At 61.1% G+C, this 17,593-nt stretch overlaps 1 protein-coding gene across 1 annotated transcript in view; it reads right to left on the reverse strand.

The window, feature by feature from the left end:
- MYO1F (myosin IF) overlaps positions 1-17,388 on the reverse strand; it is a 28,677-nt gene extending 11,289 nt beyond the window's left edge. Inside the window, exons 1-15 of the mRNA XM_037504863.2 lie at positions 17,218-17,388; positions 8,844-8,981; positions 8,426-8,515; positions 8,252-8,346; positions 7,832-7,919; positions 7,641-7,730; positions 5,709-5,840; positions 5,443-5,577; positions 5,112-5,244; positions 4,775-4,971; positions 4,274-4,354; positions 4,091-4,177; positions 3,207-3,293; positions 2,560-2,727; positions 1,475-1,560 (exon numbers count right to left, since the gene is read on the reverse strand). Of these exons, the coding sequence (XP_037360760.1) occupies positions 1,475-1,560; positions 2,560-2,727; positions 3,207-3,293; positions 4,091-4,177; positions 4,274-4,354; positions 4,775-4,971; positions 5,112-5,244; positions 5,443-5,577; positions 5,709-5,840; positions 7,641-7,730; positions 7,832-7,919; positions 8,252-8,346; positions 8,426-8,515; positions 8,844-8,981; positions 17,218-17,220 (1,610 nt within the window). The 5' untranslated portion in view covers positions 17,221-17,388. The remainder of the gene's footprint in view (positions 1-1,474; positions 1,561-2,559; positions 2,728-3,206; positions 3,294-4,090; positions 4,178-4,273; positions 4,355-4,774; positions 4,972-5,111; positions 5,245-5,442; positions 5,578-5,708; positions 5,841-7,640; positions 7,731-7,831; positions 7,920-8,251; positions 8,347-8,425; positions 8,516-8,843; positions 8,982-17,217) is intronic.
- Positions 17,389-17,593: the final 205 nt, after the last annotated feature.

Genomic DNA, 17,593 nt, shown 5'->3' on the forward strand with positions numbered 1-17,593 from the left:
CTTGGCTGTTTTCCCTCACACTGTCCGGGGTTCTCAGACTTCGCCGGGATCGCCCAGAGCTCGAGGGAACACAAAGGGCTGCGCCCCACCTGCCCAGTTTCTCATTCTCAGGCGGGGGCTGGAGGCCAATAATTTCTCACAAATCCTCGGTCCTGGAGAGCAGCTGGGCCACGCGGCTGGCCTGCTGTCCTCAGGGGGCGCCCGAGGCCGGGGAAGGAGGCCGGTCTGAGCGGGTGTGCCCTGAGCGCTAAAACACACAGCGGATTTCCAAGAGCAAATGGACGGATGGAGGGAGAAAGTGTATAACTTTCCATGGATCATTTTTTAATTTTGATTGCATGGTGCGGTGATGCTGTGGGTCTGGTGAGTTAAATAGAACATTTTAACGTTGATCTGTGTCTCTTCTTCTGTCTCAAGGGGACGTCCTAGGAGATTACACAAAGGGTGAGGGTCGAGGGCAGTTTGTCGCGAGGAATCTTTTCAGGTGATGCAGTTTTTCCAAACTGGGTGGAGGGGCTGGCTGTGCGCACTGTGTGCGTTCACTGAGTATCACGTATTCTACAGGTGCATTTGACGGTGTGTAGCTTAGACGCACACAGGTATATCCCCAAGCTGTGCGATTTATAAATGTAAATTATGCCTAAGGCTGTTTTAAAATAATTACATACGTGACTTGAAGTCTCTAGAACATGCGCTAGATCGGTGCTCAGCCCTGGATCAATGGTTCTCAAATGCTCCTCTGTGCTGGGGGGTGGGGGTGGAGGGTGGGGGTGTGCTGGGGGGTGGGATGTAGAGTGGGGGGGTGCTGGGGGTGGGCTGGGGGTGGGGGGTGGGGTGGGCTCTGGTCCATAGGTCTGGAGCGGAGTCTGAGATTCCGCCTCTAGCCAGCTCAGGGGACTCGGGTTGCTGGTCCTGCAGCCACACTGCAACCCTTGAAGGGCTGTTGATCCACGGCTGTCCCCAGATGTTATATTCTCTTTGCCTTTTTCTCTAGCTCAGTGTCTGTCTCCCTACCTGACTCAACTCAAGGAGAGCATGGCATTCTCGGACCTGGTCAGCCCCACAAGCTTAAACAGTGCCCAGTACACAGCAGAGCTGGGATGAGATTCTCAGGTTTCAAAAGCCACAGACGACCCATTCCACAGCCTGGCTGGCGAGGCGGAGCCATCGTGTTAATGCAGAGAAACGTGGAAGAGCCTTTTCACAGTCCCAGGGCTGCAGGCCCCCTGGGTGTTTGGCTATGTGGAGGGGACCTGGGAAGGCACAGGGACTGCTCCTGGGGTGGCCTGCTTCTCCCCTCAGATCTTAGGCTCCTGCCCAATCAGAGCCAGCCAGTGCAAACTCTGTCCTGCTCTCACAGCCACCCCCACAGAGTCGTTGGCATGATGGGAGCTCTGGGGAAAGTGGGATAATCCCTGGGCCTCCCTCCCTCCCGCGAGGGGCTCCGTGGGGGCTCGGGCCTGGGGCCACTCACTGCTCACTGGACTGCATCAGTTCTATGAGGTCGGAGAAGAGGACATCCCTGTTGCGCTCACAGAAGCCATTGACGTCGTAGGATACCTGGAGGAAGGTGGCAAAGGGGGAGTGAGGCACAGATGGAGGGGCCGGGGCCGGGGCCCTGGGGGTCTGTTCTGGTGTGAGAGGACTGGGGGTTAACTGGGGTTGGGACTAGGGGGAGGGGACCACTCCATAACAGTCCCTGGGGTCTGACTTCAAGCTGAGGTTGGTGGGCGGAGGCTGCAGCCCGGGTGAGGGGAGGAGCAGAGACAGCTGCAGAGCAGATCTGGGGAGACTGTGGCCTGCCAGTCTGGGGTCTGCTACTTAATCTGGAGTCAGAAGGTCTGACTCAGTATTTCCGCCAGGGGCAATCAGAGCACTGGGGGGCTGGGAGAGTCACGGGGGGGGGGGGGCTGCAGCCAGGTTTGTGGGCTGCATCTGCCATCTGAGGTGGGGGCTGTCCAGAGTCCTGGCTGGGGGGTCTTCTGGGCTGAGGGAACATGGGGGCTCCAGTGCAATTTTGGGATTTGTGGGCTATATGGCAAAGCAGGGACCCCAAGGGTGTGACCCGTCCCAGCGAGGTGGGTGGAGAGTGTAGCCCCCTGCGAGCTGGAGGGGCTGAGGGGGCTCAGAGGCCTTGGACAGGGGCTTGCAGGGGTTCTGGCCCATTTCAGTCGGTGGTGGTTTGCAGTACCAGGCTGTGATCTTGGGGCTGCGTCACAGGACAGGGTGAGTCAGGCTCACAGCTCAGGTTGGGGTTTGGGCCAGCCTAATTTTGGAATAGAAGGAGTTTCTGTTCTATTAGGGGGAGCTGTGGCCTTGATCAGGGGCTGGTGGGTTTCCGCAGCCTCTGCTGAAGGAACATGGGGGGAGGCTAAAGGCAAGTGGGGAGGCCCCTGGTGGGGGGGTTTGCAGCCTCTGGTCCAGAGAGGGATGGGACAGGCCTGCAGCACCGGCTGAGGCGTCTGTGAGCTCCTTCCAGTTTGGGGGTTGGGAGGCTGTAGCAGGGAGGCCCTGGGGTCTGCGGGAGGTGCTTCTGGGGACCTAGGGGTAGGTACGCACCTTGCCAGCGTAGTGGTGGATGATGAAACCGGAGCTCCAGCTGTTGAAGTGCTCGTGGGTGCCCACAGCCGCCTGCAGCTTCTGCAGCAGCGTCTGGTCAGCCCCGCCGCCCGTGGCGTGCATGGTGGCGCACACGTCGTCCAGCACGCTCATGATGCCCGGGGGGTTCTGCAGGAGCAGGACAGGTGGGGGAGATGGCTTGATGCAACCCAGCCGTGCCCTATACCCCCCCACCTACTCCCCCAGAGCTGTCAAGAGGGCAGGGCGGTGGATGTTCCTAATACAAGATCAAAAGATGGTAGTGGTGGGGGGCTGCCATGGAAGCTCAGTTGGGTGCAGGATTGCGTGAGGGACCCCATAAATTCTTGCTTCTTTCCCTTTCCTAGACAGAGATCGCCCGGCGGGGGACGTGTCGGCATTGACTCTCCTGTCCCTGAGCAGCACTACCTGGGGAATGTTTGTTGAGTGAATAAATGAAAGGTGATCATTGGGGCAGCGTGAATGGATCGGGCTGACCGGATACTTCCGTTGTGCTCCATCTGGCCAGGTGGGAGCATGAGGGTAGCGAAGGGCCAGTGGGGGCTCTGGCCTGCTCCAGGCCCAGGGAAGCCCCCTCCCCCCTGCCCCAGCGCCGGTCTGGCCCTTACCAGCTTGTTTTCTATGAGATCACAGACAATTTTGTTGTTGAAGAACTGGATGGGGGTCCAGCGGATGCCTTCCTGCACGTACTCCTCCTGGGGGAGGGAGGGGCAGGGGTGGACACAGGTGTCCGGGCAAAGGCATGTGAGCTTCCAGAATGCACACTCCGCAGGGCGGGGGCAAGAGGGAGGGCTGCGTCCCCGCTCTATCCGCTGCCCTGCTCCTGTCCCAGCGCATCACTTAGGAGGTAACAGAACCCATCCCCTGTGGGGGGCAGCCTGGAAGTGCGGGGTAGGGGGGCAGCCTGGAAGTGCAACTCCCAGAGTCCAGGAGTCCACACTACAGAGAGGGGGGAGCTGGCGGGTGAGTACCCCAGGCCCTCACTCCTCCTTGGTGGGTCACCTCCAAAGTTTGCTCTCTGAGGTTCCCCCAGGGCCTAGTAGAATTGGGCCCAAGTTAGCCACAGTGTAACCTGCTCCTCCCACGCCCTATTCCTGCTCTTCTTAGATCCCTCACTTCTCCATTCCTCTCCTGATATTTGGCCTGAATTCTTCCCTCAGGCTTTTGCTGGAGGGGCTGGAAAAACTCAGCAGGGAGCTGTGTCCATCTGTTCACAGCTGTGTCCTTAGCTTTGCAAACAGTGCCTGGCAGCAGCAGGTGCTCAATAAATAGCCGTTGAATGAACGAACAAGGCGGCTACGTCCCGTCCTGGTCCACGCTGCAGAGGCAGCTAAGCTCTTTGGAAGGCGCTCCCCCGGGGGGCCCGAAGACGCCACAGAGAGAGGTGTGCACAGACGGGCTGGGGCGACCCTGGCTGCTCAGCCACCCCCACGGTCCTGCTGCCCCCGCGCCCAGGTTGCCCTGCCTGTGGCCCGAGGCTGCCCCTGCCCACCTGCTCTGCTTTCAGGGTGAGTTCGATAAAGATCTGCTGCAGCTTCTCGTTGACAAAGTTGATGCAGAACTGCTCAAAGCCGTTTTTCTGCCGAGGGAGGGAGAGGGAGCGTTCACGGGGGCTGCGCTGGGCCACCCCAGGGGCACAGAGAGGACAGGGTGTGGGCTGGGGCAGGGGCTGTACCTGGAAGATCTCAAAGCCATAGATGTCAAGAACCCCGATACTGTATTCATCCTGGGGCTTCTGCATGGCGCGGTTGATGGCCTGCGAGGCAGGTGGGGGCGCGAGGTGAGGACCGACCCGCCATGGGCCTCTCACGCACCCAGCCACCGTGGCAGCGTCTGTGCCCTCGCACCAGCTTCTCTCCTCCCCTCCCAGCTCCGGGCCGCCCTCCCAATCAGCTGCACCTATGGGAAACCCGGGTGTTCCAGCATCTAGGTTCCTGCCCTTTGACCATACGGAAGCGCCCCTGCGCCTCTGTTTTCTCATCTTTAAAATGGGCTAATAATAGCAACTACCTTATAGGGACGTCTCTAATGAAATAAGGCCCCCGCTGAATGCCTCCCACTACCGGGAACTGGTGAGGATACGAGAGTCAAGTCGGACCCCCCGTGGCTGTGCCCAGGCTGGGAACTGGTGTGGCCCAGGGGACGCCGAGCCGCTCCCCAGCCCCGGGCCACTCACCTCCACCAGGAAGTCAAATAGACGGGCATAGAGGCCCTTGGCCAGGGCATCCCGGGTGTAGGCCGCCTGCTCCACATTGAGGGTCACGTCGATGGACTCGCTGCGGCCGCCCCAGCGGCTGTCCATCTTGCGGCTGGTCAGCTTCTCCTGCAGCCGCCCGCTGTCAATGCCCAGCAGGTAGGCGGGAAACGCCAGCACTGCGGTGGGAGAGAAGGGGGCGGTGGGTTGGGCTGTCGGGCCTTGGGGGGCGCTTCCCCTCTCTCCATCTGTCATCAGGGGTTGGCGCCTCGGGCTCCAACGAGGGGGGCCGCCCACACGGCCCCCAGCGCACACTCACGGTCCGCATTCTCCACCCGGGCGTAGTTCCCGTCTTCGCGGAAGCTGATGTTTCCCAAGTGCAAGATCCCTGCCACGAGCTGCAGGACCAGCTGCTGGACGTTGGGCGGGATCCCGATGACCTGCATGGCGCTCTGCGGGTGCAGGGGAGTCAGAGCTGCGCCCGAGTCCCTGCCGGGCCACAGCACAGAGGCCGGCAGCCAGGCCGCCCGGCTCCATGGCGTGGCTCTTCCACCTGCTCGCCGCCTGACCCTGGCCAAGCGCCGGCATCTCTCTGATGTGTGCTGTGAGAGGGTCCCCGGGCTGGCAGGGGCTGGAGTGGCGGTGCTCACCAGTGTCTCCTGGAAGTCGCTCCTGTCGTCAGTGCCGTCTACCTTGTAGGTGTCCGACTGGTTGAGGTAGTAATAGTAGTCGGGGGTCATGAGCCCCAGGTTCTGCCGCTGCTCCTGCGATGCCCCTTCTAGCAGCTGGAGGGGAGCGACGCTCGTGCGTCTGGTGCTGGGATGGCCTAGCCCTCGACACCGGCCCTCCCACTCTCCCCCGTGGGCTCCAGGAGGCGGTCCCCCCGCCCCATGCCCAGGCCGCCCCGTCCTTGAACCTGGTAATAGATGTGGAAGTTCCTCTCGTTTTCGTTCTGCATGACCACGCGCGATTTCTCCAACAAGAAGTTGGAGATCTTGCCCCCATCTGGCTCCCCACCGCGGCTGAACTGGATCTCAAAGTACTTGCCCTAAACAGGGAGAGTCCCGTCAGCTCCCCTAGGTCCCCTGGGCAAAGACTGGGGGTGGGTCTTAGGAATCTGGCTTCTTTTTCCCCAAGTGACCCATTTGCTTTTCTCTCCCCACAACCCCCTACTGGCTTGTCCTTTGCTTAAACCTGGTTTCCGCCGTCCCTCCTGACTCCAGTCCCGGGGTATCCATCCCATTTCATCGACCAGTTGCCCGGGGTTTCCACTACGGCAGAGGCCTCCACGTGTCTGGCCCGTACTGGTTCCAGCGTCCCTGGACGCCATCCCTGAGGCGGAGCAAGGGCTCCACAGGCCCCGTCTTTGCTCTCTGACACCATCTGGGCTCTGCTCCGGCCAGAGGTTAGAGGGCAGCCCAGCCCCCTTCCTTCTCTCTGCCACCTCCACCCAATAACAACGCAAGCGCAGCACACGGCCAAGCACCTGTCATGTAGGACACGGCTTGTTCTGTTGTACAATAGCATCGTATGAAATTAAAGGTCACGGTATGTTTCCAGGGTCATCCATGTTTTTGTGTTTGTCAGTAGTTTGCAAATAAATACTGTGTAATTCCGCTTATATGAAGTCCTAGGACAGCAGAAACGAATCTGGAGTGAAAAAGGCCAGAGGTGTGGCAGCTTCTGGGTAGGGTGGGGACAGAACTTGAATAGGAAGGGGTGAGGGAACTCTCTGGAGTGAGGGCGAGGGATGGTTGTATCTGCTGACAGGGTGTGGGCTACCAGGCGTGTGTCCAAAAGCGGCAAATGCTCTTCTTCAGGGTTATGTGCTTCGTGGTGTGCAAGCTGCTCTGTCAAAGAGCTAGACAAGACCTGCAATTTCTATTGGACTATAATTAATGATCTTCTTGGTGAAGTATTTGGAGGGAAAGGTCTGGTGCCTGCAGCTTACTGTGCAGGATATCAGAAGAAAAAATGGATGGATGGACAGACGGACGGATGGATGGACGGACAGTAAAGCAAGTATATAGAAAAATGTTGTGGTACATGGAGACAGGTGCTCACACTCATAGTCTTCCAATTTTTCTGTGCATTTGAAAGTTTTTGTAACAACCTGCTGGGGAATACTTAAAATATTATTATATAAAAAAATAAAAATATAATTTATAATATCTAGGGAAGAAATCTTATGGACACACAGATTGTATCAGGCCGCGGCCACACACAGGCCCATCGTGGGGGTCCGGGAGAGGGGTGTTAAAATCATCCCCCTTTGTGGATGAGAAAACAGAGGCATCTCAGGAGCTGACGTGGTTTTGTCTAAGCCACGCACCCATGTAGTCACAGAAGCAGCCCACAAATCCAGAGCTGCTTCCATTAGGCCCACCCAGCACAGCACTTGACTCAAAGGAGCGCAAGAGGTATTTGCTGAAAGGAAAAAGGAAGGAGTAAATTGTCTCTCACGTGACTAGGAACAGACTTAGCCTGGTGCAGCCGGGGGAGCACTTCAGAATGTCACCCAGCCGTGGGGGCGCTACGGTTCTGCCAGGGGGGACTAGTTTTCAGAGGGGCCACAAGCAAGAAGTGCATCTCCCATGTTGGAGCAGGGAGGTGTTTCTTGTTTTCTTGTCTGTGTGGTGTATGGGGTGTGCACGGTGTGTGTGTATGTGTGTCGGGGGGGGTGTCTGTGGGGGTGTTCATGTGTGGTATATGGGGTGTGTGTGGTGTAGGGGGTATGTGTGTATGTCTGGTGTGTGTATGTCTGGTGTGTGTGGTGGTGTGTGCAGTGTGTCTGGTGTGCCGTGTGTGCGGGCGCGCAGGCCAGGGCTGGCGGGCCAAGGACACTCACGAAGCGGCTGGAGTTGTTGTTGCGCACGGTCTTGGCGTTTCCGAAGGCCTCCAGCAGCGGGTTGGACTGCAGGATGACGTCCTTCACGTTCTGGGGCAGAGGCGGGTGGCGGGTGGCGGGAAGCGGTCAGGCTGAGGTGGGGGCCTGGCCCTGCTGTGGGGGAGATCCAGCCCGTCCCGTTCTTGCCTCACCTGGACCTTCTCGCCCCCTCCGGACACCTTGGAGATGTAGCCCATGATGTATTTGGCGGCCACCGTCTTCCCTGCCCCGCTCTCTCCACTGTGGGGGGATCAGCGGTCAGGGTGGAGGAAGTGCCTCTCCCAGTGCCTGACCTCGGGCCACTGTGTGTGGGGCACCTGCGGGCCAGGCACGGCAGGCACTGGGGACACAACAGCAAACATGGCAGATAAGACTCCGCCCCCCACCCCCATTTGCAAGGGACGTGAGGACAAAACAGGATGAAAGGAGCAGATGGTGACAAGGGCAGTGGACAAGGCGGGCGGGGCGGAGCGGAATGGCAGGGCTGCGTTTGGGGCCAGACTTCTGAGCAGACCTCCCTAGAGGAGGCGGTGCTGGAGAGGGCCCGGGCAGGGCTGCCGGGCCCACCTCACCTGATGATGACGCACTGGTTCTCACAGTCGATGAGCATGTTCCGGTACATGTTATCCGTGAGGGCGTAGATGTGGGGGGGGTTCTCGTATTGGGCCTGGTGGGGAGGTGGGGTTTCAGTCTGGGGCCAGGGGCTGGGGGTCCTGGGGTGGCCTCCCTGTTTCGCCCGGCCTCACCGCGCCCTGGTAGAGGTCGATCTCACGGTCAGTGAAGTAGGGCATCTGCTTGAAGGGGTTTACGGAGATGAGCACAGAGCCGATGTAGGTCTGCGGGCGGTTGTTAAGGGCCAAGTGGTGTCTTGCTTGGCTTTGTCCCTCAAAGGCCCCAGCCCCCTTATCTTGCTCCCCAGGGAACCTCTTAGAGCCCCACAAAGAGGTGGATGCTCAGATGTGACCACGGTCTTAATAAGAGGGGACAATGGGACATTCTGTGGCTGACCTACCCCAGGGCAGAGGGCGCCGGGCTGCAGCCTCCCCAACCGGCCTCCTGTCGCCCTGCTGTTCCCCTGACCTGACCTACTTCTGGGCGCCCGTCCCTCCCCCATCCCTCTGCCCCTTCCTTGTGCAGCCCTCGCCTCCGCCCGCTAGCGGGTACGAAGATGTAGTCGTCCATGAAGCGCTTGCGGAGGTTGCTCACGATGGCGTCCTCGGTGATCTGCGGCAGCAGCACCATGTCGTCCACGCCGCTCTGCTTCACGTTGTGGCTCTGCCAGTGGAAGCGCTCCTTGCTGCCCTGGGGAGTGGACAGGGGGTGTGAGCCCCCAGGAGACAGCGGCCCGCAGCCTCGCACCCCCACCCGCTCACCATCCTCGCCAGCTGCTGATTGCGCCCCTCAGCCATCTTCACCCTCCGTCCTCATCTCGGGGCACCAGGGGAGGCCGGGAAGGTGAAATCCAAGCTCTGTGGCCCCAGGGAGGGGGCCAGACCCTCACCCTCTACTTGAGTCTCCCATTCCTCCATCAGGTGTCCCTGCCATGGGGGCCCCGATGCCAGCCCCAGCGTGTGCTTGGGCTCAGGGGGAGGGGAGGGCACCAGGGCAGGCTTGACGGAGCACCCACTTGCTCTGCCCCACTTTGCTCTCAGGCTCCCTGGTCCCCACTCCTGACCCCTCTCCTGCCCCCACGTGGCAACAGTCCCGGCCTCTGCAGCATCTGACCCCCGTCCACCCCTCCACCTGCAGACGGCCTCCGTGCTCCACTCCCTTCCTCCTCTCTCGGGCCGCGCAGCCCCGCGACCCTGAGAAGCTCTTAGTCACCGTGTGGCTGTGGCCTTGCTCCCCACCCCGCAGCCTCGCCCACCTGCCACAGTCAGAGCCTTCTCTGTGCCCCTTGCCAGTTCCAGCACCTTCCAAGGCTCCCACCAGCCCTTCTCATTTCCTTTCTCGTAAGATGTCACCTCCCTGAGTGCCCCCAAAGGAGACTCAGACACAGGATTGCCCCCAAAGCCCTTTGGCTTCCCCAAAGCTCCAGGATATTTTCTCCTATTAGCCCAACTGAAAGCATCCAGTGCCTTTCACGAACATGGCTCTCCCAGCCCCCGTGTGCCCCACACCTCACTGTAGGAGGGTGGGCAGGCAGGGGGGACAGCTGCCCGGGCTCTCTGGTCTGGCGCTCTCTGGCTCACACAAGCCGGCCCTCCCCGAGGAGGCCCCTTAGCATCCTTTCTCCGCCTTAGCAGGAAGGGCCCGACCAGTGAGCAAGAGACGAATGCAAAGAGGCCCCCCAGCTTCAGAGGAAACCCTAGAGCAAGGATTCTAGAAATTGAAGCTGAGTCTTCAAAGAGGACCAGTGTCTGCCAGGCGGGTGCCAGGGCTTGGAGATGGGCCCGCTGGGCAGGAGAGAGTCAGGCAGGGGTCATGGCAGCAGGGCCAGAGCAGGCAGCTGCACTTCCTGAGCAGACGAGGTCAGAGGCAGAGCAGAGACGCCGCCTGGCTCCCCAGGGCTGAGGTGACTCCGTGCGTGTGCGTGGGCGGGCGACAGAAAGGAGGTGGCTGGTGCTCGTCCTTGGCTGAGGGTTACAAGGACGCACTTGGGTAGGGGGACGATGGCCAGAGTGGACGTTTACCAAGGCCCCACATGGGCCCGACGATGGCTGCGAGGCACCGTATCGCCAGTCCTCACGGCACCTCAGTGGAGTGTAAGTTAGCGGGGAAACTGAGGCTCAAGAGGGGCAGCCACTTGACAGTTGGCGAGGGACACAGCCAGGTGGTTTCCAAAGTGTGGGATGTGGGACTGGGTCCATCTGACAGCAAACAGCGGGCCCTTAACGCTCCACACAGGGGTGCCTGGGGCTGGGGGTGCTTGGGGTGCACTGGAAAACCAGCAAGCGTTTGGATGAAAAGAGAGGGGACTGCCTGGGCAAAGGGGCAGAGGTGCGGCATGTGGGAAGAGCAAGCGGTGGGGAGAATGTGGGGAGCTAGGGCTTGAACCCCTCAAATAATGAGTCTGGTCTCATCTCTGACAGCATGTTTGCATTTCCCCACCATTCCACAGAGACGCCTCACGCCCCCGGGTGTCCATGCTGCAGAGCTTCAGAGGCTTCCTGCTGTTCACCACCAGTGTTCTGGAATATCCCACCTTAGCCTCCTCTCCCCAGGCTCCAGCCCCCAGGGCAGGGGCTCCCCTGGCTGAACAAGGCATGAATGAGTGCAGGAAAGAGGAAATGTGTGAGTGAAGGCGTGGGGGGCAGTGCCCAGGGGTCTGACTGTCAGTGGCTCGCAGAGCCTGCGGGCGGCGGCGCCTGCCCTTGGGGACACTGCCCGGAAGCGCTGTGCTTCGGGTTGTCATAGGGATGGGACGCAGCAGGCATTTCAGGGCCCGCCAGCCCCCACTCCATCCCCGCTGGTGCTCAAGGAGCCGGCTCATAATCACCGGCACAGAGAACCAGGTTCTACTTTATGCACAAAGGAAAATCTATGGGGCCTCCCTGGTTGTGCAAGGGGTTAAGTCTCAGCACTGCGAAGCTGTCCGCAGCCTCTGCAGCACGAATTGGATCCCCAGCCGGCCAGGGAGCTGACCCACAGGGCGCAGCAGACCTCTCCTGTTGCGCCTGCAGCTCCCCTCAGCAGTGGATTTCACTGGATTTGTTTGTTCTTCTCCCCATTCTGTCTCTGGTGAATCCTTTCACCCAACCCCCCTGCACTTTTGGCCTACACCCCAGCTCTTGTATGCATAAATAAATCTTTTAAAAATTTAAATTTTTTTTTATTTTTTAAAGATTTATTTTTTTTTATACAAGAACCGGGGTACACGCCAGATGCATGGGAAGGTGAAAGGATTCACCAGAGACAGAGCGGGGAACAGAACAGGCAGAATAAAAAAATACACTGCTGAGGGGAGCAGCGGGCGAGACAGGAGAGGTCTGCTCGCCATGTGGGATTCTCACTGGCCGGCTGGGATCAAACCCGTGCTGCAGAGGCTGCGGACAGCTTCCCAGTGCGGCGCTCAACTGCCTGCACCAACAGGGAGGCCCTTAATTTTTTTTTAAAGATTTATTTATTTATACAAGACCTGGGGTACAAGCCAGGCACGGGAGGGTGAGAGGATTCACCAGGGACAGAGCGGGGAACAGAACAGGCAGACTGACGAAATACACTGCTGAGGGGAGCAGCAGCCGAGACAGGAGAGGTCTGCCACGCCACGTGGGTATCTCTGCGGCTAGTCGGGATCAAACCCACGCTGCAGAGGCTGTGGACAGCTTCACAGCGCTGCGCTCAACCGCCTGCACCACCAGGGAGGCCCCAATTTTTTTTTTTAAAGGGAAAATCTGTGCCCTTTGGCATCACTGATACACGTTGTGTTTTCCGGCTGTATCAGGGAGATTTTTGTTTTATTTTGATTTGACTAAGAGCTCTTTAGCGTTTTGGAGCTTGCACTGCTCTTGCTGTTAAATGACTAGGCACCTACTTGGCATAGCCTTCCTGTGGGGGGTGGTGTTGAGCTCACGGGGACGTGCCTGCATGTGTGTGGTGTGTGCATGCATGTGTGCACACATGTGGCATGTGTGGTCAGGCGAGCCACCTGGAGGCCTGGGCTTCTGTGGGCTGCTGGCCTGAGCCCACCATCTTCAAGCACACATCAGAGTGTGAGCATCATTTCAGCGTATTAAGGGTCCTGCTAGATGTTTGTTACAAGAAGGGGATGCTGGGGTGACACACTCGGATACCTGGGGTGCAGCAGGGAGGGCGGGAGGGTTGTGGGAAGAGAACAAGGTGGGCTGGAGAGACAGCCGGCTTAGCTCAGAGGCTGGAGGAAGCCTGGACCTGGGCCGCAGGTGGGAAGGGCTAGGTGGGGTGCGGAGCCTGGACAGAAACCCGAGCTACAAGGGGGGGCGCCTGAGCTTGGCAGCCCCATGGCCCACGGACAGTGCTGGGACGCAGGCGCAGAAGGCAGGCTGGACGGTCAGGAGGCAGGGACTGGTCATGAGCAGGCCTCTCGGGCTGTCTAGTCAGGAAGGGGAAGAGAGAGAGAGGCTGAGTGGAGAAGTGGGGGCCGTGTTTCCTGTTTTCAAGACAGGGAACCAAGTGTAGTGATGAGAAGAGACACTGAAACTCGGGAGTGAAGTGGCATCACAAGTGGGCCCCCAGGGGCCCCCAGCGGCCGGGGTGGGGTGGCGTGGGGTGGGGGTGTGCTCTTCCTGAGCCGGGTGGGGGTGGGGGTGGACAGGAAGTGGATTCTTCCTCTGAAGAGCTGGAGGGCTGCAGCCTTGGAAGGCAGGGATGGCAGCTGGCAGCAGGGACAGCAGCTAAGGCCATGGGCACGCACTCCGCCAGCCTCCGGTCTCGGCTCTGCCTGGGAACCACCTTATTCAGTCCTCTCAGCACTGGTTGAGGTTTGTGCCGCGATTAGTCTCACTTCGAGAATCCTGTGGCACAGAGAGGTTAGGTGTCCTTCCCAAGGCCACACAGCAGGGAGGGAGGGTCCAGGGAGGACTCCGGCGCTAGGTCATCTGCAGAGGAGCGGGCGCAAGACTGGTCTGTGCAGGGCTTGCACTGGCACTGACCAGGCTCCGCGCTCCGGGCTCCTCAGGCTGAGCTGAGACTTGAGGCCTCTTCCTCTGAGGGTGAGAGGCCCCAAAGTGGCTGTATCTGGCCGACTCTCCTGACCCCGAGGACTCAGTTCCTCTTCCTGTGCCTCATCCACTTCCCCTTCCAGCTGAGTCGCCTCTGCCTCTCTCGTCTCTGTCCCACCTCAGGCCCCCAGGCCCCAGACCCACTCCCAGCTTTGGGGTCACCGAAACGTGGGCTGCCTGACGACAAGGGAGAGAGGGTTTAACTCCAGTGGGTGCGGCGTGAGGGAGGACAGTCAAGAATTTTGGGCTGGGGGTGTGTGTCGGGCGTGGCTTGGTTGTTGACTGACTCTACAATCCTGGGGAAGCTTTAGTTTCCCCAACTGCCAAATGAATTCCATAGGCATTTCCTCCAAGGGCTCACTGACAGGGGTAAATGAGCCAGCCCCGAGCAGAGACGCGCTGGGCGGCCCCGGGGAATGGCAGCCTGAGAGTAGCAGTGGAGTGGGTCAACATGCGCTTGTTGAATGGACACATCCGCTTGGGATGAGGCGGCTCACTGCTCTGTGTCATGAGTATCCCTCTCTGTGGCCCCCCATTCTCCATAGATCAAGTTGAAACTGTTTGTTCCTAAGTCCCTTCCTTTTGGGTGAGGGTGCACCAAAGAGTTTGTGGTGTCATGGGACCACAGCCGGGTATGACTCAACCTACCCCGCTCTTGTGAAAGGCAGTGCTCAGCGCAGGGGGCAGGTAGCTCCTGACTTCAGCTCTTCAAAGAGGCTCCCCTGACCTGAGGCACAGGGCGTGGAGGGTGGGGCTTCCCTGGTGCTGGAGGCAGAAGGGGCTAGAAGGGGCTGTTCGCCACCAAGGTGATGACTCCTGTGGGGCTAAGCTTTGGAGCCCTGAAGTCAAAACACTGCGCCCCTACTGAGCACGGCAGGAGATGGAGCCCAGACCCAGAACCTACTCTTGGGGAGTTCCGTGCACCCTGAGTGGGTGAAGTGAGTTGTCCAAGGGAGATTGTGGGCCAGCAAAGACACTGCTGAGAAGCGGTACGGTAATCAGTGAGGGCTTCCTGTAGGAGGCAGGCCTTGAACTTCTCAGACAGAGGCCATAGAGCCATGGGTCAGGAAGCCCTTGGGTGCGCAAGGGACACCAGGATTCTAGTTTCTTTGGAACTGAGAGCCCAGGTCCAAATGAGGCAGGAGGAATGGGTAGCCTGGGGTACGTGGGTGGCCCCCCACCCTGTAGGAGGAGAGGGAAGTTAGAGATCAAGGTAGATGTTGAAAGAGTGACCTTAGGAGTTAGTGAGTTGAGATCCTCTGCCACTCTGGGGATGTGCAGCTCACTCCATCTCCCGCCTCAGTTTCGGCTTCTAGAACATGGGAGTACCGAGGGTGGCAGCCCCACGGACAGGCCAGCGGTGCACACGGAGTGCAGGGCCAGGAGGAAGCGCCGGGTGAGGGAATTTTTGCAATTTGCCAATAGCTCTGGCTCCCTGCTCCTGGCTGCGGCTAGCAGAGCCCGAGACTGGCGAGAGCAGCGAAACAGCCACTTCCTTCCTCGCCCGGTCCTGTGGTTGCCAGCTTGGAGGAAAGCGGAGCTGCTGCTGCAGCGACCCCCCACCCCGGGCCCCCTGGGCCTGCCCTGCCTGCCCCCTGGTGTGCCCCTGGAGCCTGTGTCCTGCCCTTCCCACTCAAAGAGGTTGCTGGGGCTACACCCTGCACCCCTAGCCTGTGAAGACAAAAATTGTCAATGCACGGCTCCCTGCAACTCCCGCTTCATTAAGGGTGGGGCGCTCGGTTGCCTTTTGCTGTGTCAAGTCCTGCTCGTCTGTTTAGTCACTGGGTGCTGTCGGTCCTCCCTCCTGCGCCCCAGGCAGGGCCGCGCTGGGGAGCAGTGGCCCTGGCTGCCGCGGAGCCTGCCCAAGCCTGTGACTTTGCCCTTCTCCGCTCGTTGGGCCCCCTGAAGCCCGGAGAAGACTGTCCGTGCCCGACACCTTGTTCTTCTCTGGCCCCCACTCCCAGCCAGCTGCGGGCCTCGCGGCGTCTCCCTCTGGCCTTGTCCGCGCCAGCCTCTCCTGTCCCCTCCGTGGCTGCTGCCTGAGCCCAGGGGCCACATCACGTTCTCCCCGCTTCATGTTGAGCTTTCAAAACACCATCACCCACGGAGAACGACCAGCTGCTGCCTTCACCCTTACACCCCCCCGAGGCCAACAGAAACTGCTGCTGCCCCAGTGCCCGCAGCGCAGGCCAATGTCCAACAGAAAGAGCCATCGCCACCCCCTCCACCTCGCCCGGCCCCAGCCGCAGCGGCCGTCGCAACCCGCCTCCCTCGACAGCCACGCCACACCGTGACGCCACCAACAGCCACGCACACCCAGTCGCCACTGACGCCACCCCCCACGACCCCTTTCAGCAGACACTGCACGCCCGCTGTTCCTGGGCACCAGCGCCAAGCCCTCCAAGGAAGGGCCCGGAGCAGGCGAACACCGCCGGGGCCGCCCGCCCGCGCGGGCCACGCTTCAGCTGACGCTCCAGCCACCCGCCGCCAAGGGGCACCGCCGCCAGCTCACCCCGGGGCCACCCTCGTGACCAGGGGCGCCAGCAGCCCAGCGACCACTCAGCGGCGACCCCTCTGCAGCCACCACGGCTGTCACCCCAGCCATCACCCGCGGGGGCGGCTGTTCTGAGAGTGCCTTGGGCTCTGCTGGCCCCCAGCCCTCCTGACGCCCGGCTCCCCCGGGGGGTGTCAGCACCCCGAGACAAAGTGTTGGCCTCCCGGAGGGCCGCCTCTCGCATCTTCCTCTGTGCTCCCGGTGGGAGTCTCTCCCTTTCCCCAGAGGCCGGGTGCCGCCGGCCCCCCCGACGCCGGCCGGCATGTCACGGAGCCGCCCGGGGAGGGGCTGCTTCTCCGCAGTGGCAGGACGCCTCCTGTGTGCTCGGCCCATCGGAGCCCCGAGTCCCCCTGGCTCGGCTCCGTGGCGGGGCTCCCCCAGCCCACACCCGGAGCCCCGTGGGATGGTGAGACTGTGCATCACCGGCGGGGCCCGCGGCCACAGGCACTCAATTTGGCGTGAGCTTTCTAGAAAAAGAGCCCTTCTCCCTCGGCGGGACACACGCCCGCCTCCTGCTTCGCGCACCTGCCTCCACCCTGGTCAGCGGCCGCGGCCCCGGCCCGGCCCAGCGGTTGTCCCTGCCCCCGCCACACGCGCTCATTGATAGAGGAAAAACGAAAGCTTGCAGACCGCGGCGCTGAGGCCACGGGCGCCCCCTTAATGTGCGTGCTGCGATGCTGCCAGGTTGAGGCTCCCGGGCGGTGACAGCTCCCCAGGCCTGTCACCAGCCCCAGCCCCCAGCACGGCGGTCGGGACGCCTCTGGGGCCTGGCCTGGAAGGGGCCACGGTGGCGGGCAGGCGTCTGTGGTGGTCACGGCCAGACCGCCCGTCCCTGGCACAGGCACACTGTCCCCCCACTCGACGCAGCCCCCTCTGCGGGGGCCCAGGGCGGCCAGGACCCTCTTGGAAATCCCAAGTCCAGTAAGTCCCGGAAGAGCAGGCTCTCTCCTGACCAGCTTCCAGATGTGACAGTTGTGGGAACTGAGGTCGCGACAGGGGAAGTGACTTAGCCAAGGCCACACGGGAGGATGAGGACCAAGCTTGACTGGAACCCGGGTCCCCTGAGCCCCAGGAAGGGGGGGTGCTCATGTCACCACAGAAAGTGACTCCTCAGGGCGCCTGCTCCATCCTGGCGCCCCCACCTGGCATCCTATCCCCGCCCAGTGGGAGTTTGGTTCAGCTCCTGGTGGAGACACCTGGGGCACCTGCGCAGCACCCAGGGACCCTCAGAGGCTCCGCCGTGCCCCTCCCCCGTGCCCCACTTCCTGATGGTGGGCTCAGGGCGGCGTCTCCTGGCTGCTGCTCCCCGTCCCTGCCCCTCAGAGCCCACCGGGGGAGGACTTACCATGGTGGGGGCTGTCGCCTGGACCCTAGAGGGTCCAAATGGGTCGTGGTGGAGTTGCAGGCTCACGGGGCTCTGGGGGGCGGCTTGGACATGGCCCGCTCGACTCGCACTGGACTCCCAGCCCTGTAGTTCCTCTTGCAATAGCCCCTCTCACTTCCTTTGCGGGAGGGGCTGTTTGCTACTGGGTGGGGAGAGAAGCCGGCCGGGGGCGGAGAGAGCCTCCAGCAGCTGGGACTCCCCGTAGCCCGCGGCTCGGGGCCGAGCCTAGCGAGAGTCCAGGGGTGGACGGGGCCGCTTGTCCCCGGGGCCTCCTCTCCATGCCCCGGGAGGGGCTGCGGCCTACGCAGGAGGTCAGATGTTGGGGGCGGGCGTCCCC

This window comes from Talpa occidentalis, unplaced genomic scaffold (genome assembly GCF_014898055.3).
Source record: "Talpa occidentalis isolate TD23 unplaced genomic scaffold, MPIMG_talOcc4v2.1 talOcc4.12, whole genome shotgun sequence".
In the NCBI taxonomy this organism is placed as follows: domain Eukaryota; kingdom Metazoa; phylum Chordata; class Mammalia; order Eulipotyphla; family Talpidae; genus Talpa; species Talpa occidentalis.